General features: G+C 43.7%; 2 protein-coding genes across 7 annotated transcripts in view; one reads left to right on the plus strand and one right to left on the minus strand.

Moving 5' to 3' along the window:
* Positions 1-16503, minus strand: part of pkp4 (plakophilin 4) — a 268797-nt gene extending 252294 nt beyond the window's left edge. Inside the window, exon 1 of the mRNA XM_070873651.1 lies at positions 16344-16503. The gene's annotated coding sequence lies outside the window, so the exon portion shown is untranslated. The remainder of the gene's footprint in view (positions 1-16343) is intronic.
* Positions 16504-16634: 131 nt separating this feature from the next.
* LOC139259806 (coiled-coil domain-containing protein 148-like) overlaps positions 16635-26073 on the plus strand; it is a 217185-nt gene continuing 207746 nt past the window's right edge. For 3 of the 6 annotated variants that reach the window (XM_070875598.1, XM_070875597.1, XM_070875603.1), the window contains exons 1-3: positions 16635-16814; positions 21659-21817; positions 23639-23698. In XM_070875598.1, coding sequence (XP_070731699.1) covers positions 21742-21817; positions 23639-23698 — 136 coding nt within the window. In that variant the 5' untranslated portion in view covers positions 16635-16814; positions 21659-21741. Of the gene's footprint in view, positions 16815-21658; positions 21818-23638; positions 23699-26073 lie in introns of those variants that run through there. The other 3 variants (XM_070875599.1, XM_070875602.1, XM_070875601.1) reach the window with 2 other exon arrangements.

A 26073-nucleotide genomic window follows, 5' to 3' on the forward strand; every position in this document is an offset into this window, starting at 1 on the left:
TGAATTTAAGGAGCTAGGAGCTAAATTAAAAAGTAGGACCTCAAAAGTAGTAATCTCGGGATTGCTACCAGTGCCACGTGCTAGTCAGAGTAGGAATCGCAGGATAGCTCAGATGAATACGTGGCTTGAGCAATGGTGCAGCAGGGAGGGATTCAAATTCCTGGGGCATTAGAACCGGTTCTGGGGGAGCTGGGACCAGTACAATCCGGACGGTCTGCACCTGGGCAGAATCGGAACCAATGTCCTCGGGGGAGTGTTTGCTAGTGCTGTTGGGGAGGAGTTAAACTAATATGGCAGGGGGATGGGAACCAATGCAGGGAGATAGAGGGAAACAAAAAGGAGGCAAAAACAAAAGACAGAAAGGAGATGAGGAAAAGTGGTGGGGAGAGAAACCCAAGGCAAAGAACAAAAAGGGCCATTGTACAGCAAAATTCTAAAAGGACAGAGGGTGTTAAAAAAACAAGCCTAAAGGCTTTGTGTCTTAATGCAAGGAGTATCCGCAATAAAGTGGATGAATTAACTGTGCAAATAGATGTTAACAAATATGATGTGATTGGGATTACGGAGACGTGGCTCCAGGATGAGCAGGGCTGGGAACTCAACATCCAGGGGTATTCAACATTCAGGAAGGATAGAATAAAAGGAAAAGGAGGTGGGGTAGCATTGCTGGTTAAGGAGGAGATTAAGGCAATAGTTAGGAAGGATATTAGCTTGGATGATGTGGAATCTATATGGGTAGAGCTGCAGAACACCAAAGGGCAAAAAACGTTAGTGGGAGTTGTGTACAGACCTCTAAACAGTAGTAGTGATGTTGGGGAGGGCATCAAACAGGAAATTAGGGGTGCGTGCAATAAAGGTGCAGCAGTTATAATGGGTGACTTTAATATGCACATAGATTGGGCTAACCAAACTGGAAGCAATACGGTGGAGGAGGATTTTCTGGAGTGCATAAGGGATGGTTTTTTAGACCAATATGTCGAGGAACCAACTAGGGGGGAGGCCATCTTAGACTGGGTGTTATGTAATGAGAGAGGATTAATTAGCAATCTCATTGTGCGAGGCCCCTTGGGGAAGAGTGACCATAATATGGTGGAATTCTGCATTGGGATGGAGAATGAAACAGTTAATTCAGAGACCATGGTCCAGAACTTAAAGGCGGCTAACTTTGAAGGTATGAGACGTGAATTGGCTGGGATGGATTGGCGAATGATACTTAAGGGGTTGACTGTGGATGGGCAATGGCAGACATTTAGAGACCGCATGGATGAACTACAACAATTGTACATTCCTGTCTGGCATAGAAATAAAAAAGGGAAGGTGGCTCAACCGTGGCTATCAAGGGAAATCAGGGATAGTATTAAAGCCAAGGAAGTGGCATACAAATTGGCCAGAAATAGCAGCGAACCTGGGGACTGGGAGAAATTTAGAACTCAGCAGAGGAGGACAAAGGGTTTGATTAGGGCAGGGAAAATGGAGTACGAGAAGAAGCTTGCAGGGAACATTAAGACGGATTGCAAAAGTTTCTATAGATATGTAAAGAGAAAAAGGTTAGTAAAGACAAACGTAGGTCCCCTGCAGTCAGAATCAGGGGAAGTCATAACGGGGAACAAAGAAATGGCGGACCAATTGAACAAGTACTTTGGTTCGGTATTCACGAAGGAGGACACGAACAACCTTCCGGTTATAAAAAGGTGTCGGGGGGTCTAGTAAGGAGGAGGAACTGAGGGAAATCCTTATTAGCCGGGAAATTGTGTTGGGGGAAATTGATGGGATTGAAGGCCGATAAATCCCCAGGGCCTGATGGACTGCATCCCAGAGTACTTAAGGAGGTGGCCTTGGAAATAGTGGATGCGTTGACAGTCATTTTCCAACATTCCATTGACTCTGGATCAGTTCCTATGGAGTGGAGGGTAGCCAATGTAACCCCACTTTTTAAAAAAGGAGGGAGAGAGAAAACAGGGAATTATAGACCGGTCAGCCTGACATCGGTAGTGGGTAAAATGATGGAATCAATTATTAAGGATGTCATAGCAGTGCATTTGGAAAGAGGTGACATGATAGGTCCAAGTCAGCATGGATTTGTGAAAGGGAAATCATGCTCGACAAATCTTCTGGAATTTTTTGAGGATGTTTCCAGTAGAGTGGATAAGGGAGAACCAGTTGATGTGGTATATTTGGACTTTCAGAAGGCGTTCGACAAGGTCCCACACAAGAGATTGATGTGCAAAGTTAGAGCACATGGGATTGGGGGTAGTGTACTGACATGGATTGAGAACTGGTTGTCAGACAGGAAGCAAAGAGTAGGAGTAAATGGGTACTTTTCAGAATGGCAGGCAGTGACTAGTGGGGTACCGCAAGGTTCTGTGCTGGGGCCCCAGCTGTTTACACTGTACATTAATGGTTTAGATGAGGGGATTAAATGTAGTATCTCCAAATTTGCGGATGACACTAAGTTGGGTGGCAGTGTGAGCTGCGAGGAGGATGCTGTGAGGCTGCAGAGCGACTTGGATAGGTTAGGTGAGTGGGCAAATGCATGGCAGATGAAGTATAATGTGGATAAATGTGAGGTTATCCACTTTGGTGGTAAAAACAGAGAGACAGACTATTATCTGAATGGTGACAGATTAGGAAAAGGGGAGGTGCAAAGAGACCTGGGTGTCATGGTACATCAGTCATTGAAGGTTGGCATGCAGGTGCAGCAGGCTGTTAAGAAAGCAAATGGCATGTTGGCCTTCATAGCAAGGGGATTTGAGTACAGGGGCAGGGAGGTGTTGCTACAGTTGTACAGGGCATTGGTGAGGCCACACCTGGAGTATTGTGTACAGTTTTGGTCTCCTAACCTGAGGAAGGACATTCTTGCTATTGAGGGAGTGCAGCGAAGGTTCACCAGACTGATTCCCGGGATGGCGGGACTGACATATCAAGAAAGACTGGATCAACTGGGCTTGTATTCACTGGAGTTCAGAAGAATGAGAGGGGACCTCATAGAAACATTTAAAATTCTGACGGGGTTAGACAGGTTAGATGCAGGAAGAATGTTCCCAATGTTGAGGAAGTCCAGAACCAGAGGTCACAGTCTAAGGATAAGGGGTAAGCCATTTAGGACCGAGATGCGGAGGAACTTCTTCACCCAGAGAGTGGTGAACCTGTGGAATTCTCTACCACAGAAAGTTGTTGAGGCCAATTCACTAAATATATTCAAAAAGGAGTTAGATGAGGTCCTTACTACTAGGGGGATCAAGGGGTATGGCGAGAAAGCAGGAATGGGGTACTGAAGTTGAATGTTCAGCCATGAACTCATTGAATGGCGGTGCAGGCTAGAAGGGCCGAATGGCCTACTCCTGCACCTATTTCCTATGTTTCTATGTAACATTTCCAAGTTTGCAGATGACACTAAGCTGGGTGGCGGTGTAAGCTGTGAGGAGGACGCCAAGAGGCTGCAGGGTGACTTGGACAGGTTAGGTGAGTGGGCAAATGCATGGCAGATGCAGTGTAATGTCAGTAAATGTGAGGTTATCCACTTTGGGGGCAAAAACATGAAGGCAGATTATTATCTGAATGGCAGATTAGGAAAAGGGGAGGTGCAACAAGACCTCGATGTCATGGTTCATCAGTCATTGAAGGTTGGCATGCAGGTACAGCAGGCAGTGAAGGCGGCAAATGGCATGTTGGCCTTCATAGCTAGGGGAATTGAGTATAGGAGCAGGGAGGTCTTACTGCAGTTGTACAGGGCCTTGGTGAGGCCTCAGCTGGAATAGTGTGTTCAGTTTTGGTCTCCTAATCTGAGGAAGGACATTCTTGCCATTGAGTGAGTGCAGCAAAGGTTCACCAGACTGATTCCAGGGTTGGCTGGACTGACATATGAGAAGAGACTGGATCAACTGGGCCTTTATACACTGGAGTTTAGGAGGAGGGGGGATCTCATAGAAATGTATAAGATCCTGACGGGACTGGACAGGTTAGATGCAGGAAGAATGTTCCCGATGTTGGGGAAGTCCAGTACCAGGGGACAGAATCTTAGGATAAGGGGTCAGCCATTTAGGACTGAGATGAGGAGAAACTTCTTCACTCAGAGTTGTTAATCTGTGGAATTCCCTGCCGCAGAGAGTTGTTGATGCCAGTTCATTGGATATATTCAAGAGGGAGTTACGGCTAAAGGGATCAAGGGAAATGGAGAGAAGGCAGGAAAGGGGTACAGAGGGAATGATTAGCCATGATCTTATTGAATGGTGGTGCAGGCTCGAAGTGCTGAATGGCCTACTCCTGCCCCTATTTTCTATGTTTCTATGTTTAATGATTTGGATCAAGGGACCGAGTGCAATGCAGCCAAGTTTGCTGATGCTTTCCCCCCACCCATCTTGGTATCAAGTTGTGAGGAGGATACAAAAAATCTGCAAAGATATATAAACAGGCCAAGAATGGACAAAAATTTGGCAGATGGAGTATAATGTGAGAAAGTGCGAGGTTATCCACTTCGGCAGAAAAGATAAAAAAGCAAAATTATTTAAATGGAGAAAAATTACAAAATGCTGCACTAGAGGGACCCGAGTCCTTGTGCATGAAACACAAAGTTAGTATGCAGGTACAGCAAGTAATCAGGAAGGCAAATGGAATGTTGGCCTTTATTGCAAAGGGGAAGAGAGTATAAAAGCAGTTAAGTCCTGCTACAACTGTACAGGAGTACTGCCTACAGTTTTGGTCTACTTATTTAAGAAGGGATATATTTGCATTGGAGGCAGTTCAGAGAAGGTTCACTTGGTTGATTACTGAGATGAAGGGGTTGACTTAAAGGTTGAGCAGGTTGGGCTTCTTCAGAAGATTGGCCTCAAGTTTCAGGCCTTCGCCTAGAACGGCACAGCCCCGACATCCACGCCCGTTTTTCGCGCCCAAAACTTAGAGGAATTCTCTGCCTCCCAGGTTTGTTGGAGCTCGGCGCACAGAGATCAGCGGGGGGCGGAGCCACAGCGTCGCACCGATTTTGAAAGTGCAGGGGGCGGGGCTAACTCTCATCCGAGGATGTCGTGCCAGCAGCCCTGCGCATGCGCAGTAGGCTACAAACATTGGCACTCGCCTATTTTTAAAGGAGGAAAAGTGCTGATTTGTTTTGTGGAGCTGTGGAAAGGCTTGGAATTGAATCTTGGTGATTTTTTGTGCCTGAAGGGGTGCTTTTAGCAGCACTGAAGAAATCACCTGCTGAAATCAGTGAGTGCTGCTTTTTGCTGCTAAACTTCCAGAACAAGTGTTGCATAGGTGCATGCAAAATAAGGACTGCGTGTTTTGAAAAATAAGAGTGTCAATTCAATACAGCAATGGAACAATGTCCAAGAACAAAGAATTTCTTGCATGAGAAAGTGAAGATATTAGTTAATGTCATTGAGCAGAGATGGCAGGAGCTGGATACCAGCAACAGAGGTCGCATAAAAGTGTCACCTAAAGAAATGAAACACTGGAACCAAGTTGCAGAAGATTACTGCGCAGTGGTGCATACCATGAGATCTGGAAGCCAGTGTAAAAAGAAATGGCACGACCTTGGTCAAGTAGTTAGTGGAAGTAATATTTTCATTTTTTAATAAAATCATAATTGTAATGTGACTATGTCCCACGCTGCAGAAAGACGCACTCTGTAAAAAGTTATATTTTACTCTTTGCAGAAGAAATTGGCCCACAACAAAAGGGAAGCAACTCGAACAGGAGGAGGCACGCCCAATCTGCGTCCACTGACACCCTTGGAACAGAGGGTAGCTGCTATGATGAGTTGTACAGAGAACAGCAATCAGTACAGCAAAAGCTGGGCCCGCACGTGAGGAAGAGGCTAAGTCCTGAAAATGCATCGTGGCCCTTCAAATCATCACAGGCAGTCCCTCAGAATCGAGGAAGACTTGCTTCCACTCCCAAAGTGAGTTCTTTGATGGTTGAACAGTCCGATATGGGAGCCACAGACCCTGTTACAGGTGGGACAGACATTAGTCGGGGGAAGGGGTCGGTAGGGCTGGTTTGCCGCGCGCTCCTTCCGCTGCCTGCGCCTGGCCTCTTCATGCTCCTTGCGTCGAGACTCAAAGAGCTCAACGCCCTCCCGGATGGACTTTCTCCACCTCGGGCGGTCTGCGGCCAGGGTCTCCCAGGTGTCAGTGGTGATGTCGCACTTTACCAGGGAGGCTTTGAGGGTGTCCTTATAATGTTTCCGCTGTCCCCCTTTGGCTCGTTTACCATGAAGGAGCTCCGCATAAAGCATTTGCTTAGGGAGTCTCTTATCTGGCATGCATACTATGTGGTCTGCCCAGCGAGGCTGATCGAATGTGGTCAGTGCTTCAATACTGGGGATGTTAGCCTGGTCAAGGACACTGATGTTGGTGCGCCTGTCCTCCCAGGAGATTTGCAGGATCTTGCGGAGACATCGTTGGTGATATCGCTCCAGCGACTTGGTGCCTTCTATACATCGTCCGTGCTTCAGATCCATACAAGAGGGCGGGTATTACTACAGCCCTGTAGACCATGAGTTTGGTGGTAGATTTGAGGGCCTGGTCTTCAAACACTCTTTTCCACAGGCAGCCGAAGGCTGCGCTAGTGCACTGGAGGCAATGCTGAATCTCCGCATCAATGTCTGCCTTTGTTGATAAGAGGCTCCCGAGATATGGGAAATGGTCCATGTTGTCCAGGGCCGCGCCATGGATCCAGATGATTGGAGGGCAGTGCTGTGCGGCGGTGACAGGCTGGTGGTGAAGGACCTTTGTCTTACGGATGTTAAGCGTAAGGCCCTGCCTGGCCTGCTATGTGGGAGAGTACTCATGCCACCCATCCTACCCCCTCCTTTGCTGTGGTGGTGGTGCTGACGACAACAATCCAGAAGAACCAGATGCGGACAATCCAGACTGGCTGCAAGCGGCAATGACTGAAATGTCTACAGGGGAGACCTACCAAATTAATGTTTATGAGCCCACATTAAGGGGCATCAGAGTTTCAACCCCTTGCATAGGTTCTGGTTCCACCTTCCATGGTTTTGATTCCGACGTTGCGGGTCCCAGTGGCATTGCTGGTGTAATCCAGCAGTTTACAGCCAGTGCCCCACCGTCACAGCCTGCGCCTCCCACTCGCATAGGTTCTGGTTCCACCTTCCTTGGTTTTGATCCTGACGTTGTGGGTCACAGTGGTGCTGGAGATATAATGGAGCAGTTTATACCCATTCACCCACCATCCCAGCCCGCATCTCCCAGTGTAATGGTGCCGCGAGGCAGACCCAGGCGGAGAAGGAAATTGGTGACATGCTCTCCCGAGATGCAGCGTGCAACAGATGCGGCTCAGGTTGCGGCATTGGGTATGGAGACCAATGAGCTTACCCAATCACTCATCGGCAGCATCAGTGCAGTGGGTGAAGAGGTGACGGTATTGACGGGAGAAATAGCAGTAATGACACGGGAAATGAGGGAGGGAATGTCCGAGGGAGTGCAATCAACGGCACAGGCCGTCGGGGAGGGCATGGGTGAGGTAGCTGCTGCAATAAGGGCACACAGCCCAGCCAATCAAATGACACTCCCATGAAGAAGGTGAACAGTCACTGAGATGTGGATGAGAGATGGTTGCAGCCTTTCTTTGCTGCTTTTGTTCTTGTTCTTGTTCTTGATGTAATTGTAGTTAACGTTTTTCACATTGAAATTGTTTTGTAACTTTACAAGTTTATAAGTGATCTTAGGGTTTTTAAGTGATCTTATAGTGTAAATGCTCTCACGTAACTTATTTAATTTTGCACCTAAAAAGTGATCTTGACGTTTAAGTGATCTTAACAGTGCAAGATTTTTCACATTGAAATAGTTTTGTAACTTTACAAGTTTATAAGTGATCTTAAAGTTTAAGTGATCTTAGAGTCATTAAAAAAAAAAGTGAAGTTTGATACAACAAATATTTTATTAGTGACGTTAACTTTTCAATAAAATATTCTCATTAAAACTGAATCATGTTCCATTAACAACATAGGAAGAACTCCAAAAAATAAACATGTCCATGCGCAACAGTTGTCGCAGAGCCCTCAGGCATCAGTAATTGAAGCGTTCACGGATGAGCTGCTGGCACAGGGATCGAGCACTCGTTAAAGGAGCACGATGGATGGCCCTCCGACCTCGTGCTCCGGCATGCTTTCCTGATCGTCATCCTCATCCTGCTCTTCCAAATGCCGAGAATTGCAATTTCTAAGATATTCCATTCTAAACTAGTTTGCTCCCAAAAAATAGGAACTCAGGCTGAAACTTGACCCCAATGAGAGGTGATCTTTGAGACATACAAGATAATGAGGGGGCTTGACAAGATGGATGCACTCATGGGGGAATCTGGAACTAGGGGGGCATAGTTTCGGAATAAGGGGTCGCCCAAAAACTGAGGTGAGGAGGAATTTCTTCTCTGAGGGTTGCAAATCTGTGGAATTCTCTGCTCCAGAGAGCTGTGGAGACTGGGTCATTGAATATATTTAAGGTGGAAATAGACAGATTTTTGAGCGATAAGGGAGTAAAGGGTTATGGGGAGCGGGCAGGGAACTGGAGCGGAGTCCATGATCAGATCAGCCATGATTTTATTGAATGGCAGAGCAGGCTCAAGGGCCAAATAGCTTACTCCTGCTCCTATTTCTTATGTTATGTATTTAGAGTAATATATGAAAATGTAACAGCCAATATGCACAGCAAGGTCCCACAAACAGGGGGACAGAGTGGTGAGCAAGGGCACAACACTTGCGGTGGGGCCAGAGGGCTTTGGTCTTGCCGATATTTAACTGTAGGAAATTGCAACTCATCCAAGACTGGGCAACAGGCAAGCAGTTTGACAACACAGTAGTGGGACGTGTTGAGAGTTGGTGAAGAGGTAGAATTGGGTACCGTCAGTATACATGTGGAATCTGACCTTGTGTCTACAAAGCATGTAGATGAGCAAGAGATGCATTGTTGGGGGATGCTCTGGTTACAACCAGAAAGGAAAATGTAGAACCAAGCAAGAACAGTTCTACTGTTCTGAACAAGAGGGTGTGGTTGACAGTATCAAAGAATACAGGGAAGACAAGAGATAATACACCATGGTAAGTCGCAGAAAATGTAATGTGTGACTTTGGTTCGAGTTATTTCAGTGCTGTGTCAGGTAGAAACCAGATTGGAGAGATGGTCATGGATTTGGTCGGCAACATGTTCAAGGACTTGAAAGTGAGGGGCAGTTTGGAAGAATAGCAGGGGCAAGAGCAATGTTTCTTGTAAAGTGCGCTGCTGTGCAGTGCTCCAGGGAACCCATGCAGCCGGCTTTTTAATACAAAAACCACACATGCGTGGTATTTTAAATGGCAGGCACAGCCCCTTAAAGGGGCCACACAAATTCATTGTGAACAGTGGTCAAGAGTGGGGGTTTTTTTTGGAAAAGGGTGCAATGACGGCAGTTTTCAACGGGAGTGGAAAAGTACCCGAGGAGGGGGAACGATTAACAGGATGGGAAACAGTGAAGGTTTTTCTGGCGGCATAGGCATCAAAGGTGGAGGTGAGGGAACATAACATAAGAAATAGGAGTAGGCCATACGGCCCCTCGAGCCTGCTCCGCCATTTAATACGATCATGGCTAATCCGATCATGGACTCAGATCCACTTCCTTGCCCGCTCCCCAAAACCCCTTATCGGTTAAGAAATTGTCTCTCTCTGTCTTAAATTTATTCAATGACCCAACTTCCACAGCTCTGAAGCAGCGAATTCCACAGATTTACAACCCTGAGAAGAAATTCCTCATCTCAGTTTTAAATGGCGGCCCCTTATTTTATGATTATACCCCCCTAGTTCTCGTCTCCCCCATCAGTGGAAACATTCTCTCTACATCCACCTTGTCAAGCCCCCTCATAGTCTTATACATTTCAATAAGATCACCTCTCATTCTTCTGAATTCCAATGAGTAGAAGCTCAACCTCCTCAACCTTTCTTCATAAGTCAACCCCCCTCATCCACGGAATCAACCTCGTGAACCTTCTCTGAACTGCCTCCAAAGCAAGTATATCCTTTCATAAATACAGAAACCAAAACTGTACACAATATTCCCGGTGTGGCCTCACCAATACCCTGTATAACTGTAGCAAGACTTCCCTGCTTCTATACTCCATCCCCTTTGCAATAAAGGGGAATATTCCATTGGCCTTCCTGATCACTTGCTGTACCTGCATACTAACCTTGTGTGTTTCATGCACAAGTACCCCCAGGTCCCTCTGTATTGCAGCACTTTGCAATTTTTCTCCATTTAAATAATAACTTGCTCTTTGATGTTTTTCTGCCCAAGTGCATGACCTCACACTTTTCAACATTATACTCCATCTGCCAAATTTTTGCCCACTCACTTAGCCTGTATGTCCTTTTGCAGATTGTGTGTCCCCTCCTCACACATTGCTTTTCCTCCCATCTTTGTATCGTCAGCAAACTTGGCTACATTACACTCAGTCCCTTCCTCCAAGTCATTAATATAGATTGTAAATAGTTGGGGTCCCAGCAGTAATCCCTACGACACCCCACTAGTTACTGATTGCCAACCAGAGAATGAACCATTTATCCCAACTCTCTTGTTAGTTAGCCAATCCTCTATCCATGCTAATATATTACCCCCAACCCCGTAAACTTTTATCTTGTGCAGTAACCTTTTATGTGGCACCCTTGTCAAATGCCCTCTGGAAGTCCAAATACACCACATCCACTGGTTGCCCTTTATTTACCCTGTCAGTTACATCCTCAAAGAATTCCAGCAAATGTGTCAAACATAACTTCCCTTTCATAAATCCATGCTGACTCTGCCTGACCGAATTATGCTTTTCCAAATGTCCTGCTACTGCTTAGTTAATAAATGGACTCCCAACATTTTCCAACCACAAATGTCAGGCTAACTGGTCTATAGTTCCCTGCTTTTCGTCTGTCTCCTTTTTAAAAAAAAAAAAAATAGGGGTGTTACATTTGCAGTTTTCCAATCTGCTGGGACCTCTCCAGAATCCAGGGAATTTAGCTACATTACAACCAATGCATCTACTATTCCTGCCGCTACTTCTCAAGACCCTAGGATGCAAGCCATCAGGTCCAGGGAATTTATCTGCCTTTAGTTCCATTATCTTTGAGTACCACCTCCTTAGTGATTGTCATAAGTTCCTTCCCCCTATAGCCCCTTAACTATCCACTGTTAGGATATTGTTGATGTCTTCTATTGTAAAGACTGATGCAAAATATTTGTTCAGAGTTTCTGCCATCTCCATGTTCCCCATTACTAATTCTCTGGTCGCGTCCTCTAAGGGACCAACATTTACTTTAGCCACTCTTTTCCTGTTTATATAGCTATAGAAACTCTTGCTATCTGTTTTTATATTTCGTGCTTGTTTACTTTCATAGTCTATCTTCTCTTTCTTAATCATTTTGTGTCATTCTTTGCTGGCTTTTAAAAGCTTCCCAATCTTCTGTCCTCCCACTAGTTTTGGCCACTTTGTATGCCCTTTTTTTAAAAAAATTGGATACCGTCCTTTATTTCTTTAGTCAGCCACAGATGACTATCTTTTCTTTTACACCCTTGCCTCCTCACTGGAATATATTTTTCTTGAGTTGCGAAATATCTCCTTAAATGTACACCACTGTTCATCAACCGTCCTACACTTTAATCCATTTTCCCAGTCCACTTTAGCCAACACTGCCCTCATACCTTCATAGTCTCCTTTATTTAAAAAAGGAGTGGTTGAGCAAATCAATGACTGCAGAGGTATTGTGGCAAATGGAGGGCCATGGGCTTGGCAGTTAGGAGTTTGAAAGTGGAATTAAGTGACTGAGGGTGTTTTCCTCCCCTAGGGAGAGAGGCAGAAAATGGGGTTGAAAAAGGGTAGGGTAGGGAGTGAGGGATACAACGAAGCAATTGTCAATAACCACATTTATTGCCCATCAGGGATCGACAATGGCCCACATCGCAAGAACTTTAAAAATCAGCTCTATGTATTAGCTGTGGTGGTGTTTGTATTCTAGGTTTTTGCAATGCGACCCACTACAGAGCTCAGTGGTACTGTCAAAAAAAACCAGAAACCAAAACTTCACCTTCAGCTCAAAATACCGGCATTCTCTATACAGGGCATTGGTTAATACACAATTGGAAGTATTGCATGGAGTTCTGGGCACTTTATTTTTAAAAATATTGGAGTAATAAAAGGTTGCAGCTGAGATTCACTAGACAGACATCAGGGATGTTAGATTGAAACATTGAAAAAAGGCTTTATAAATAAGGGGGGGGGGGGCTTTTTTCACTGCAACAGAGGATAAAGGAGGAATTTAATAGATGTTTAAGATTAATAAGATTCTGAGAAGTAAAATAGTTAAAGATCATTTCTACTTTCAAATCCACACCAATTAGTAAAACAAAAGGAGAAGTCAAAAATAATTTGCCCCTTAAAAGGGTCAAATAAACATGAAATGCTCCATTACAAGTGGCATTCAGCAAAAACAAATTATTTGAAAGGGACATTGGATAAGTATTTGAAAAATATAAAAAGAATCAGGGAAAAGGCAGCAAAACAGAAAGGTATTTGCTCCAATGAGAAGAGCATGCAGTGGCCCGTGCATGCTGGGCTGATGACCTTCTGTACTATTTCTAATGAAGAGCCGAGTGCAACATTTTAGATAAATCCTCCTGTACCTTCTGCAGGGACCACAATAGCAGAGACAAAGTACCAAGGGAACGAATCCAGGGAACTTTGGGCCAATTAGCTTAATGTCAGTGGTGGAACAGATGCTAGAATATTTTCTAAAAGATCAGGTAAGAAAGCATCCAAAAGGTGGAGAATTTAAAAAAATAGACAACCTGGAGTGCTAAACGAAAGGTCATGTTTAACCAACTTTATTGTATTCCTTGAATAAATAACAGTAGACAAGCAATAAGTCAGCCATGCCTCAGTGGGTAGCAGTCTCACCTCCGAGGTCAGAAGGTCGTGGTTTCAAGTCCCACTCCAGAGACCTGACCACATAATCCAGGCCGACACACCCAGTGCAATTGAGGGAGCGCTGCACTGTCGGAGGTGCCATCTTTTGTATTAAACGTTAAACCGAGGCCCCATCTGCCCTTTCAAGAGAACACAAATCTCACGGCACTATTCAAAGAAGAGCAGAGAGGAGTGCTCCCAGGTGTCCGAGTCAATATTTATCATTCAACCAACATCACTAAAAACAGATTATCCAGTCACTTATCTTATTGCTGTTTGCAGGATCTTGCTGCGCATAAATTGGTACCACGTTTCCTACCTTACAGCAGTGACTACACTTCAAAAATACTTTATTGGCTGTAAAGCACTTTGCCACATCCTGATGTCGTGAAAGGTGCTATATAAATTAAAGTTTCTCTTTAAAAGATAATGCAGTTGGTATGGTATCCATAGATGTTCAGAAGGCCTTCAATAGGATGCCACATAAGATACACATGCCAGTGTGTGAAGTCACAGTAGAATGGATTGAAAGGTACAAAACAGAGAGAGTACAAGAGAAGGAAAGTTCCTTGGACTGCAGTTAAGTGGCAAGTGGTGACCCACAGGGATCTGTACTGGGACCACTGCTGTTCACATGTACATAAATAATCTGGACTCAAAAATTGCAAGTATGGCAGAATTTGCAGATTACACCAAATTTTGGGGGGTGGTGGGTCGAGGGAATAATGTGCAGAACAGCAAAATACAGGAAGACATGAATAGACCTTCAGAGTGAGCAGGTAAATGGCACATGAAATTCAATACAAGTGTGCTGTGGTTCATTTGGTAGGAGGAATAAGGGGGCCAATTATTCCTTGGAAGGCAAGAAACTAAAGAGTAGAGAAGCAAAGATCTGGGAATATAGATACATTAAATTACAAAAGTAGCTATTTTGATATGGCCAGAGTGCAAAGCATTGGGGTTCATTTCTAGAAGAATAAATGTTAAATTTATATAGAACCTTGGTTCATCCACACTTGGGGATTACTGTGTGCAGTTCTGGTCTCTATACTTTAAAAAGGATATTGAAGCACTGGAGAAAGTGCAGAAAATATTTACTTGGAGGTTAACAGAATTAATAGAATGCAGTTATTAGGAATGATTAAACAGGTTGGGGCTCTTTTTTCTGGACAAGAGTAGACTGAAGAGATTTGATAAGGGGTCTTTAAAATTATGAAGGGATACGATAGGGTGGATGTGGAGAAACTGTTTCTATTTGTGGACGAGTCCAGAACAAAGGGGCAAAAATACAAGATAACCACTAACCGATCAAAAATATAGTAGAAATTTGTTTACAGATAATGGTGAGAATGAGAACTCACATGGAATGGTTGCAGCAGATAACACTGATACATTTAATAGGAGGCTTGATGAATACATGAGGGATAAGAATATACAGGGATACTGGCACAGGACAGGAAGAGGTCATTAGAGTGCAAGGAGGCTCATGTGCAATATAAACCAGTTAGGCTGAATGGCTTGTTTCTGTGTAGATTCTATGTATTTCATCACATTTGTTTCTGGGATCTTGCTGTGCACCAAAGTTATACTTGTCTAGTCACTGAATTTCAAAGTAATACATCCTGTCAAATACACAAACATTTGAGGAGCAACAAGGTGCTGTGTAAATGCTTGTCTTCATTTTCTTTGCTCTCAGTAGTATTCAACACTTCTCTAATCTGACAGCACTGAAATATTTGCTTTAGAGCAAGTTAAATTTAGTATGCAATTGACTTTTTTCCTGCTCACTCTCATGGAGAGATCTGTAATCTACGAAATGGCTTCTTATCTTATGTATTCTGTTTTTTCTCTTCAGTTCCTGCATGTTTATCACCTTTTTGAACCACAATGGAGATATGCAAGATCAAGTTCTGTTTCCACTTGGGACTAGACTTGTTAACAGGTGATCCAAATGCTATATTTTTAAATAAAAACAGTTTCACACAAATGACAGCATGAAAACAGGCCATTCCGCTATGCTGGTATTCATGCTCCATCTCCCACCCTATTTCATCTCATTCTAACACATCCTTCGATTCTTTTCTCCCACACCTGTTTTCCTAGCTTCCCCTTAAATGCATCTATGCTATTCACCTGAACTACTCCATGTTACAGCGAGTTTCACATTCTAACCACTTAAGCTCACAATTAAAAAATAATATTTAATTTTAATGATAAGTACCCCATGAGTGCAGTATAAAAACGACAAAGAATGCATTAAATGGATAAATTGACAAATGCAGTGCGAGTGTGCAAGCGGGTGACTTTTCCAATGCACACACGTTTGTATAAAATTATTCCCTGCAAATACTCCATCTGCTCCAGAAAATAATTTCGTGCACTTTTGACACAAAGAAACAAGATTAGAAGATACCAGTCAGTTCAGAATTGAATGATACATTTAATTCACAAAGGACTTATTTAACTAACTAGAAACAATACTTACATTCAAATTATCAAATTTAAATCACGTTTACAAAATGTCTTTCGATAGCCAATTGTCAGAGTCAGCTTCTCATCTAATATACATTCAATGTTACCCTTTTGGTACAAAGGTCTTAAGTTCTGCAGCGACTCGCACAGAATTACTTAAATTTAAAAAACGCATATATGTTCTTCTGCAACTGTGAAGAATATTCGATTTTAGCCCAACAAATCTATTACCCAGTTAAAAGTTAACAGAAACCACAGTCACACCCGTTGAGATTTGGTAACGCCCAGTTACCGCACAAGGATTGTTTTATCACCATTTACAATCAGGGATCGTATTCTCGACAGACCAGTATTGCCAATGCAGCACACACTGGCGCAAAGGCGGATTTCCCTCAATCGGCAATGATACAAAGTAAACGCTCATACCCTTCCAATTGTTTTGTAAATAGTATTCATATTCCATGATTACTGCACTGAAAAAAATACACTAAACAAGCGAGGGGGGACACGAAATCAACCGTTGCTTGTTCAAATAAAAAGCTTCGCTCTATTGTCGCCACACCTTCACTGTAGGAAATACTCATCCATGTGAAACACTCAACAATCGCGGAATACCATTCTAATTACAAAGCAACATTGAGAGGATTCTCGCCTCGGTCTTCACCTTCAAGAACAATAGGGAAGCAATGGTCATGGAGGTCGTTTCGTTTGTATTTTTCCTGTAAAATCAGTATTTAAATAGAACCGAGGGAGGGAGTGGGGGTAGGGAATAAACAAAAGCAGCCCGAGCCCGGGATCCGTTTCCCAGCACTTTCGACCCGAACACATCGCCCACATTCCGCTGCCCCGAGGGGGAACGAACACCTGTCTGTGCCCCGGGAACCAACCCCTCCGCTCCGTTCACACACACGCTGCTCAATTATACCGAGACACTTACTGCTCTGGCTGACACTCCGCGACCGGGCCTAGCTTCGAAGGGAGGGGAGGGCACCATAAAAGCTTAAAGGTGAACGGAAACCCCATTCAGGCAGCGCATTGCCCCGATGTCTCACGCTCACATCTCCCAACTTCAGGGGAAAGGGAGGATTCGAGCCGCTCAGCGATGCGTCACCGCCCTGGCGTCAGGCACGGCCCGCCCTCCCGCATTGGTGGGCGACGCCAGCTATCCTCGCCCCCATTGGTCAGCTCCGATGCGAAATACGCCAATTAAGAAACGTGTACTTGGTTGCCATCGCGGTTTGGGCCGTCAACAATCCACGGAGAAGTGGTTCAGTGGTGGGGAAGGTGAAGGGGTGAATCCGGCCACCATTCCAGCCAGTCCACCTCCCATAGGCTTTGGAAGCCCGGCTCTGTGAAATGATCCCCGCTGAATCTGAGGTGGGATCGCAGCTGCCAAGGCTTCTGAAATGTGAGTTGAAATTGCGAGCAATTTCGACATTAAAGGAGGAAAAATTGTGAAACACTTTCCCAGTGAACGGGAATGTTTTTTCTCCAGAGTGTATTTATTGTGGATTACTCACGTCAGCATTGTGAAACCACGCAAAATCTTACGGTACCACTGCGATCTTTGCCATTAATCATTTCTTTGCAATGTATTGTGAATTAGTATATACTTGTTAAGCTACATAATAATTAAATTTAAAGTGAAATAAAGTAAATTATCTGAAAAACTCAGTTGATAATCAGTATTATGCCAAACATTCGGTCTAATAACTAAGCTGCGTTGATTAAGAAATTAAGAAAACAATAATTAAGAGGAGCTCATTTGATCTTTCAAACCCCTTTCAATGGTATTTTAAGCTCCAATCCTGCTTCCAATTAGATATTTATCCAGTTCCCTCTGAAGGAATTAATTGATTTCTGTTCTAAGTGCTTTTCCTGAGATTCAATTTCACATGTGCAGCACACTGGGGAAAAAGCCTTACTTTCGCTTTTAGGCTTTTAAATCGCAAATTCTGAGTATGTCTGCATCATCCACATTTCTTAGCATTTTTAAAGATTTGGAAAATGTCACTCTCCAATGAAAACAAGTTCAGTTCTGTAAGTCTCCTGGTAACTTAATGCCTATAAACTCTTATCTCTTTGTTTATTGTGTAACTGGAACAAAAAACAGATAAAGAGAGAGAAGATAGATTATGAGAGTAAACTAGCACGGAATATAAAAACAGAGAGTACGAGTTTCTACAGGTACATAAAAAGGAAAAGAGTGGCTAAAGTAAATGTTGGTCCCCTAGAAGATGAGATTGGGGAATTAATAATGGAGAACAGAGAAATGGCAGAGACGTTGAACAAATATTTTGTATCAGTCTTCACGGTAGAAGACAGTAAAAACATCCCAATAGTGGATAATCAAGGGGCTATAGGGAGGGAGGAACTTAATACTATCACTAATGAAGTAGTACTCGGTAAAATAATGGGACTAAAGGCAGACAAGTCCCCTGTGCCTGATGGCTTACACCCTAGGGTCTTAAAAGAGGTGGTTGCAGTGAGGAGGTTACATTGCTTGTAATCGACCAAAATGCCCTGGATTCTGGGGCATTCCCAGCGGATTGGAAAACCGCAAATGTAATGTCCCTATTTAAAAAAGGAGGCAGACAAAAAGCAAGAAACTATAGACCAGTTAGCCTAATATCTGTCGTTGGGAAAATGCTAGAATCCATTATTAAGGAAGCAGTAGCGTGACATTTGGAAAAGTATAATTCAATCAAGCAGAGTCAGCATTTATGAAAGGGAAATCGTGTTTGCCAAATTTGCTGGAGTTCTTTGAAGATTAACGAGCAGGGTGGATAAGGGGGAATCAGTGGATGTGGTGTATTTGGATTTCTAGAAGGCATTCGATAAGGTGCCACATATAACGTTACTGCACAAGATAAAAGTTCACGGGGTTGGGGATAATATATTAGCATGGATAGAGGATTGGCTAATGAACAAAACAGAGAGTCGTGATAAATGGGTCATTTTCCGGTTGGCCATCAGTGACTAGTGGGGTGCGGCAGGGATTGGTGCTGGGTCCTCAATTATTTACAATCTATACTAATGATTTGGATGAAGGGACCGAGTGTAATGTAGCCAAGTTTGCTGAAGATACAAAGATGGGTTAGAAAGCAAATTGTGAGGAGGACAGAAAAAATCTGCAGAGGGATATAAACAGGCTGAGTGAGTGGGCAAAAATCTGGCAGATGGAGTATAATGTGGGAAAATGTGAGGTTATCCACTTTGTCAGAAAAAATTTAAAAGCAAATTACAATTTAAATGGAAAAAAATTGCACAAAGTGTTGCAGTACAGAGGGACCTGTGGGTCCTTGTGCATGAAACACAAAAAGTTAATATGCAGGTACAGCAAGTAATCAAGAAGGCAAATGGAATGTTGGCCATAGAAACATAGAAACATAGAAAATAGGTGCAGGAGTAGGCCATTCGGCCCTTCTAGCCTGCACCGCCATTCAATGAGTTCATGGCTGAACATTCAACTTCAGTACCCCATTCCTGCTTTCTCGCCATACCCCTTGATCCCCCTAGTAGTAAGGACCTCATCTAACTCCTTTTTGAATATATTTAGTGAATTGGCCTCAACAACTTTCTGTGGTAGAGAATTCCACAGGTTCACCACTCTCTGGGTGAAGAAGTTCCTCCGCATCTCGGTCCTAAATGGCTTACCCCTTATCCTTAGACTGTGACCTCTGGTTCTGGACTTCCCCAACATTGGGAACATTCTTCCTGCATCTAACCTGTCTAACCCCGTCAGAATTTTAAACATTTCTATGAGGTCCCCTCTCATTCTTCTGAACTCCAGTGAATACAAGCCCAGTTGATCCAGTCTTTCTTGATATGTCAGTCCCGCCATCCCGGGAATCAGTCTGGTGAACCTTCGCTGCACTCCCTCAATAGCAAGAATGTCCTTCCTCAGGTTAGGAGACCAAAACTGTACACAATACTCCAGGTGTGGCCTCACCAATGCCCTGTACAACTGTAGCAACACCTCCCTGCCCCTGTACCCCAATCCCCTTGCTATGAAGGCCAACATGCCATTTGCTTTCTTAACCGCCTGCTGCACCTGCATGCCAACCTTCAATGACTGATGTACCATGACACCCAGGTCTCTTTGCACCTCCCCTTTTCCTAATCTGTCACCATTCAGATAATAGTCTGTCTCTCTGTTTTTACCACCAAAGTGGATAACCTCACATTTATCCACATTATACTTCATCTGCCATGCATTTGCCCACTCACCTAACCTATCCAAGTCGCTCTGCAGCCTCACAACATCCTCCTCGCAGCTCACACTGCCACCCAACTTAGTGTCATCCGCAAATTTGGAGATACTACATTTAATCCCCTCATCTAAATCATTAATGTACAGTGTAAACAGCTGGGGCTCCAGCACAGAACCTTGCGGTACCCCACTAGTCACTGCCTGCCATTCTGAAAAGTACCCATTTACTCCTACTCTTTGCTTCCTGTCTGACAACCAGTTCTCAATCCATGTCAGGGGGATAGAGTATAAAAGCAGAGAAGTCCTGCTACAACTGTACAGGGTATTGGTAAAGCCATACCTAGAGTACTGCGTACAGTTTTGGTCTCCGTATTTAAGGAAGAATATACTTGCATTGGAGGCTGCTCAGACAAGATTCGCTAGGTTGATTCCGGAGATGAGGGGGTTGACTTTTGAAGATCGGTTGAGTAGGTTGTGCCTATACTCACTCATTGGAGTTCAGAAGAATGAGAGGTAATCTTATTGAAACATATAAGATAATGAAGGGGCTCGACAAGGTGAATGCAGAAAGGATATTTCCACTTATAGGGGAGACTAAAATTAGGGGACATAGTCTCAGAATAAAGGGCCGCCCATTTAAAACTGAAATGAGGGGGAATTTCTTCTCTCTAGAGGTTTGTAAATCTATGGAATTCTTTGCACCAGAGAGCTGTGAAGGTTGGGTCTTTGAATATATTTAAGGCGGAGATAGACAGATTTTTGAACGATAAGGGTTGTGTGGAGTGGGCAGGGAATTGGAGCTGAGTCCATGATCAGATCAGCCCATGATCTTATTGAATGGCGGAGCAGGCTCGATGGCCCAAATGGCCTAATCCTGCTCCTAGTTCTTATGTTCTTGTGACCTACTGAAGCTAGAGTATAGGGCTCGAGAACAAATAACAAAGGATGCTGAATGCTCTCAATATCTCATTGTAGTGGACATTATTGATGTGCTCTCTAGCCATTGATTTCATCTCCATCCCTCACCACCATCTCAAGCATCCTATTTGATCCTGGCTTGAGCTTCTGACTCCATAACCCTCTCCATTACAAACTGCCTTCTTCCACCTATGTAACATTGCCCATCTCGGCCCCTGGCTCAGTTCATCTGCTGCTGAAACCCTCATCCATGCCTTTGTTACTTCCAGACTTGACTATTCCAATGCTCTCCTGGCCGGCCTCTGATTCTCCACCCTCCATAAACTGAAGCTCATCCAAAACTCTGTTACCTGTGTCCGAACTCACACCAAGCCTTGTTCAACCATCACCCCTGTGCTCGCTAATCTACGTTGGCTCCCGGTCTACTAAAGTTTTGATTTTAAAATTCTTATCATTGTGTCCAAACCCCTTTATGGTCTTGCCCTTCCCTATCTCTGTAACCTCCTCCAGCCCTACAACCCCTCAGAAAATCTGCCTTCTCCCAAATCTGGTCTCTTGCACATCCCCACTTCCTTTGCCCAACCATTGAAGGGCATTTCTTCAACTGTCTTGGCCCTAAGCTCTGCAGTTCTCTTGCTGGCCTTCTCTACCTCTCTCATCCTTTAAATTGCTCCTCAAAACCTACCTCTTTGACCACGCTTTTAGGAATAGAAATTGGCCAGCCTTGCGTCCGTTTTTTCAGTGATTTTTCACCTTTTTTGATGGTAAAAGGTACCTATATTGGCCAAAGTTGTGCGCCGTCAGTTTTGAAATACCGCTGAAAAGCAAACCGTGGCATGCAATGCCAAAACAAATGCTGTTATGTCTGTAATGTACTTATGAATGACTCCACGAGGCAATGTGTTGTACTCAAACTGTAGTGACCTTGGTCCTTTATTCGTAACTCCGGAGTGAGGCAGCCACATGGTGGCTACCCTTTTATATAGCCCCTGCTACCAGGGCAGGAAACCCCGGTCTCCACCAGTTGCACCCTCTAGTGGTGTCAGCATAGTATATACACAGTATAAATCTTATTGATAGTACATCAGGTAAACAAGTCTCCATCTTATGCAACTATACAGTGACTGCACAGAGAGTATATCTATAGTCTGCATATATAACAAATGCGACCGCTTAAAATTGGCCCATCGGTGCACCCGTAGTTATGAAGAAAAAAACGCCTGAGAAAACCCTGCGTTGCAGCCCCAGAAATAACATTAAGTATGAAGCCTGCAAAAAAAGTAAGTTAAAGTTTTTATTTTTTAATTCTTTCCTGCGATTCGCGAGATAAGTTTTTAGTGAATGTTTTGTGATTTTTTTTTGCAATTTTGTTTTGTGTGTTTTCCCTCCTCCCAGGGCCTGACTTTTTAGCGGTAATCGGCCTCGGGCGAGGACCGCGGTTTCCACCGTGAATCCTCGTGCAACGATGATTTTTACCGTTGGGAGCATTTTGTTGCCAATTTTACCCTTTTAAAAAAAATAGCGGTATTCTCACCAACAGACCAATTTCTTGCCCTTAGTCTCCCGTCCTAATATTTCCTTCTTTGGCTTGGTGTCAATTTTTGTTTGATTACTCTTCTGTAAAACACCATAGAATATTAAAGGTGCTATATAAATGCAAGTGTTGTTGTTGAGGTAGTAGCATCCTTGCTGGTGTGATCAGTTTACTGAGCACAGACCAGGGAGTAAACTGGAAATGTTCCTGGGCTGTAAGATTCATCTACTCACTGGATAACGTCGTTGAGCCAAGTTGCTCTTCTCCGACGTATCAATGTCTTTTGGAAAGTAGTGTGCCAAAACATATTTCTGAATTGGCTGCATAACTTGGCCTTATTGGTAAATGTTTTCATATTACAGGTTGAACCTCTCTTATCCAGAACTCCCTTATCCAGAACCACCCCTCGTCCAGAACCATTCTTGGCCAACGGGTAGTGTATGCGCAGAACACCGACATAAACAAATTGAAGTTCTTCCTCGCTGCCGACTCCCGCAATTGCTGGCCTGACCCCACCGCCTCCCGCCCCCACCCCCCAACCATGATATCTCTGCCGCACTCCCAGCCCCAAGCTAGCCAATCCCGATATCCCCTTGCTCAGTATCTGTACCATCCAATTTACCGTGACCACCTCTCGTCCGGAAAAATCCCTTATCCAGAACAGGCCATTCAACCTGTACAAGAAATAATCTCTGTCATTTACAAGTAATGTGAACAGTAAAGAAACCAGAACTCACTTCTCATGTCAACTGTGGCTCAGTAGATAGCACACTCGCCTCTGAGTCAGAAAGTTGTGGGCTCACTCCAGTGACTTGAGCACAAAAATCTAGGCTGACAGTGCAGTGCTGAGAGAATGCTGCACTGTCGGAGGTGCCGCCTTTCAGAGGAGACGTTAAATTGAGGTCCCATCTGCTCTCTCGGGTAGATGTAAAAGATCCATGGCACTATTTCAAAGAAGAGCAGAGGAGTTATCCCCGGTGTCCTGGCTAATATAACAAAAACAGATTATCTGGTCATTGTCACATTGTTGTTTGTAGGTGCTTGCTGTGCGCAAATTGGCTGCCACATTTCCCACATTACAACAGTGATCACACTCCAAAAGTACTTCATTGGCTGTAAAGTGTTCTGAGATGTCCGGTGGTCATGAAAGGTGCTATATAAATGCATGTCTTATATCTAATATTTTAACTGACAATGTGAGTGAAAGGACAGGAAAACAAGCAAGTGTAAATTAATCAAAAACAGAAAATGCTGAAAACACTTAGCAGGTCAGTCAATTTCTGCAATGAGAACAGATGGGTTAATTAAAACAGAAAATGCTGGAAATACTCAGCAGGTCAGGCAGCATCTGTGGAGAGAAAAACAAAGTTAACGTTTCAGGTCGGTGACAATTCATCAGTGTTAATGTTTGAATCCTGACTCTAAATGTGGAAGAATTTGTTTCTTTGTTTAGAAAGTGAGCATACTTTATTGATAATTTATGCACCCACTTTCCTTATATAGAGTACACTAGTTCAATAAAATGGTTTTTAATAATATATCAAACTGGTATCCACTTTTCTTGTAGGAACAATGAGTGGAAGAGATCTTCGAATGTTCATCACAAATCACAGAACAGAAGATGCAGGTACAGTATAATAAATCTTTCATAATAAATCTTCCTGATAGTAACTCCCTCAGTTACTCAGCTGGTTAATACAGTAACCCATACGATCCAGGTTTGATTTATCCAATCAGTGCTGAGTTAGGTGATCTGGGCTGGTGCTCGGGCACTACCATTGGCCAAAAGTACCCCATGTTAGGGAAGGCAAAATCCTCTAGCTTTCCTAATTCTGATTGCTATCCAGTGGCTCCTTCTGGAACTGCAAATGTATATATGGATTTTGGGTAGATGCAGGATCATACTGGTCTCTATGGTCAAAAACTCATTGTTCACGCTCACAAAAGAATTTTGTGAAATTTTGTTGAAAGGATGCTCCTCCAGTGACACTCATGAAACCAGCATGAGTCACTGTCATCAGGAGGAGTGGAGTGGAGTGGGGGAAAAAAAACATTGTAAGAACAGGAATAAGGATGAAAAATGGTTTTAAAAATTTAGAGGGAGATTTAATTTGCTGCTCTGTTTTTATGTAAATATGGTCTAAGTAAAATGTGAACTATCCTGATGTTTCAGTTAGTATAGATAGAATCATAGAAATTTACAGTACGGAAGGAGGTCATTTCGGCCCATCGTGTCCACGCTGGCTGACCAAGAGCTATCCAAAGCTCTTGGCCTGTAGCCCTGTAGGTTACGGCACTTTAAATGCACATCCAAGTATTTTTTAAATGTGGTGAGGCTTTCTGCCTCTACCACCCTTTCAGATAGTGAGTTTCAGATCCCCACCACCCACTGGGTAAAGACATTTCCCCTCCTATTTCCTCTAGACCTCCCCCCAATTACTTTAAATCTATGCCCCCTGGTTACTGACCCCTCTACCAAGGGAAATAGATCCTTCCTATCCACTCTATCCAGGCCATATATAATTATATACACATCAATCAGTCGCCCCTCAGCCTCCTCTGTTCCAAAGAAAACAGATCCAGCATCTCCAATCTTTCCTCTTAGCCAAAATTTTTCAGTCCAGGCAACATTCTTGTAAATTTCCTCTGCACCCTTTCCAGTGCAATCACATATTTCCTGTAATGTGGTGACCAGAACTGCACACAGTTCTCCAGCTGCGGCCTAACCAGTGTTTTACATAGTTCAAGCACAACGTCCTTGCTCTTGTATTCCATGCCTCGACGAATAAAGGCAAGTATTCCATATGCCTGCTAACCATCTTACCAACCTGGCTTGCTACCTTCAGGGATCTGTGGACATGCACTCCAAGGTCCCTTTGTTCCTCTACATTTTCACTGTTGTACCATTTAACGTGTATTATCCTGCCTTGTTAGACTTCCCAAATGCATTACCTCACACTTATCTGGATTGAATTCCATTTGCCACTGTTCTGCCCACTTGACCAGTACATTGATATCTTCCTATAGCCCGCAGCTTTCTTCTTCATTATCAACCGCACAGCCTATTTTAGTGTCATCTGCAAACTTCTTAATCATACCCCCAACATTCATTGATATATACCACAAAAAGCAAGAGACCCAGCACTGAGCCTTGCGGAAACAGCCTTCCAGTCACACAAACGCCCATCAACCATTCCCCTTTGCTTACTGCCTCTGAGCCAATTTTGGATCCAACTTGCCACTTTGCTCTGGATCCTATGAGCTTTTACTTTTGTGGCCAGTCTGCCATGTGGGGGACCTTATCAAAAGCTTTGCTAAAATCCATATAGACTACATCATACACACTGCCCTCATCAACCCTCCTGTTTACCTCCTTGAAAAATTCAATCAAGTTCGTCAGAGACGACCTTCCCTTAACAATAATCCATGCTGACTGTCCTTGATAATCCATGTCTTTCCAAATTACGATTTATCCTGTCCCTCAGGATTTCTTCCAATAATTTTCCCACCACTGAGGTCAGGCTGACTGGCCTATAATTACTCGGTCTATCCTTTTCTCCCTTTTTAAGGAAAGGCACAACATTAGCAGTCCTCCAGTCCTCTGGCACCACACCTGCAGCCAGAAAGGACTGGAAAATGATGGTCAGAGCCTCTGCCATTTTTCCTCTTTTGCTTCTCTTTACTGTCTGGGGATTTATCCACTTTCAAAGCGGCTAAGCCCCTTAATACTTCCTCTCTCACTATGTTTATCTCATCCTAACTCCTCCTCTCTCATTGCAATATCTGCATCACCCCTCTCTTTTGTGAAAACAGATGCAAAATATTCATTAAGAATCATACCCATGTCTTTTGCTTCCACACACAGATGTCCTTTATGGTCTCTAATAGGCCCCACTCTTTCTTTAGTTATCCTCTTGCTCTTAATATTTTTTAAAACATCTTTGGGTTTTCCCTGATTTTACTTGCCAACATTCTTTCATGCTCTCTCTTTGGTTTCCTGAT

Source organism: Pristiophorus japonicus, chromosome 3 (assembly GCF_044704955.1).
Source record: "Pristiophorus japonicus isolate sPriJap1 chromosome 3, sPriJap1.hap1, whole genome shotgun sequence".
In the NCBI taxonomy this organism is placed as follows: Eukaryota; Metazoa; Chordata; class Chondrichthyes; family Pristiophoridae; genus Pristiophorus; species Pristiophorus japonicus.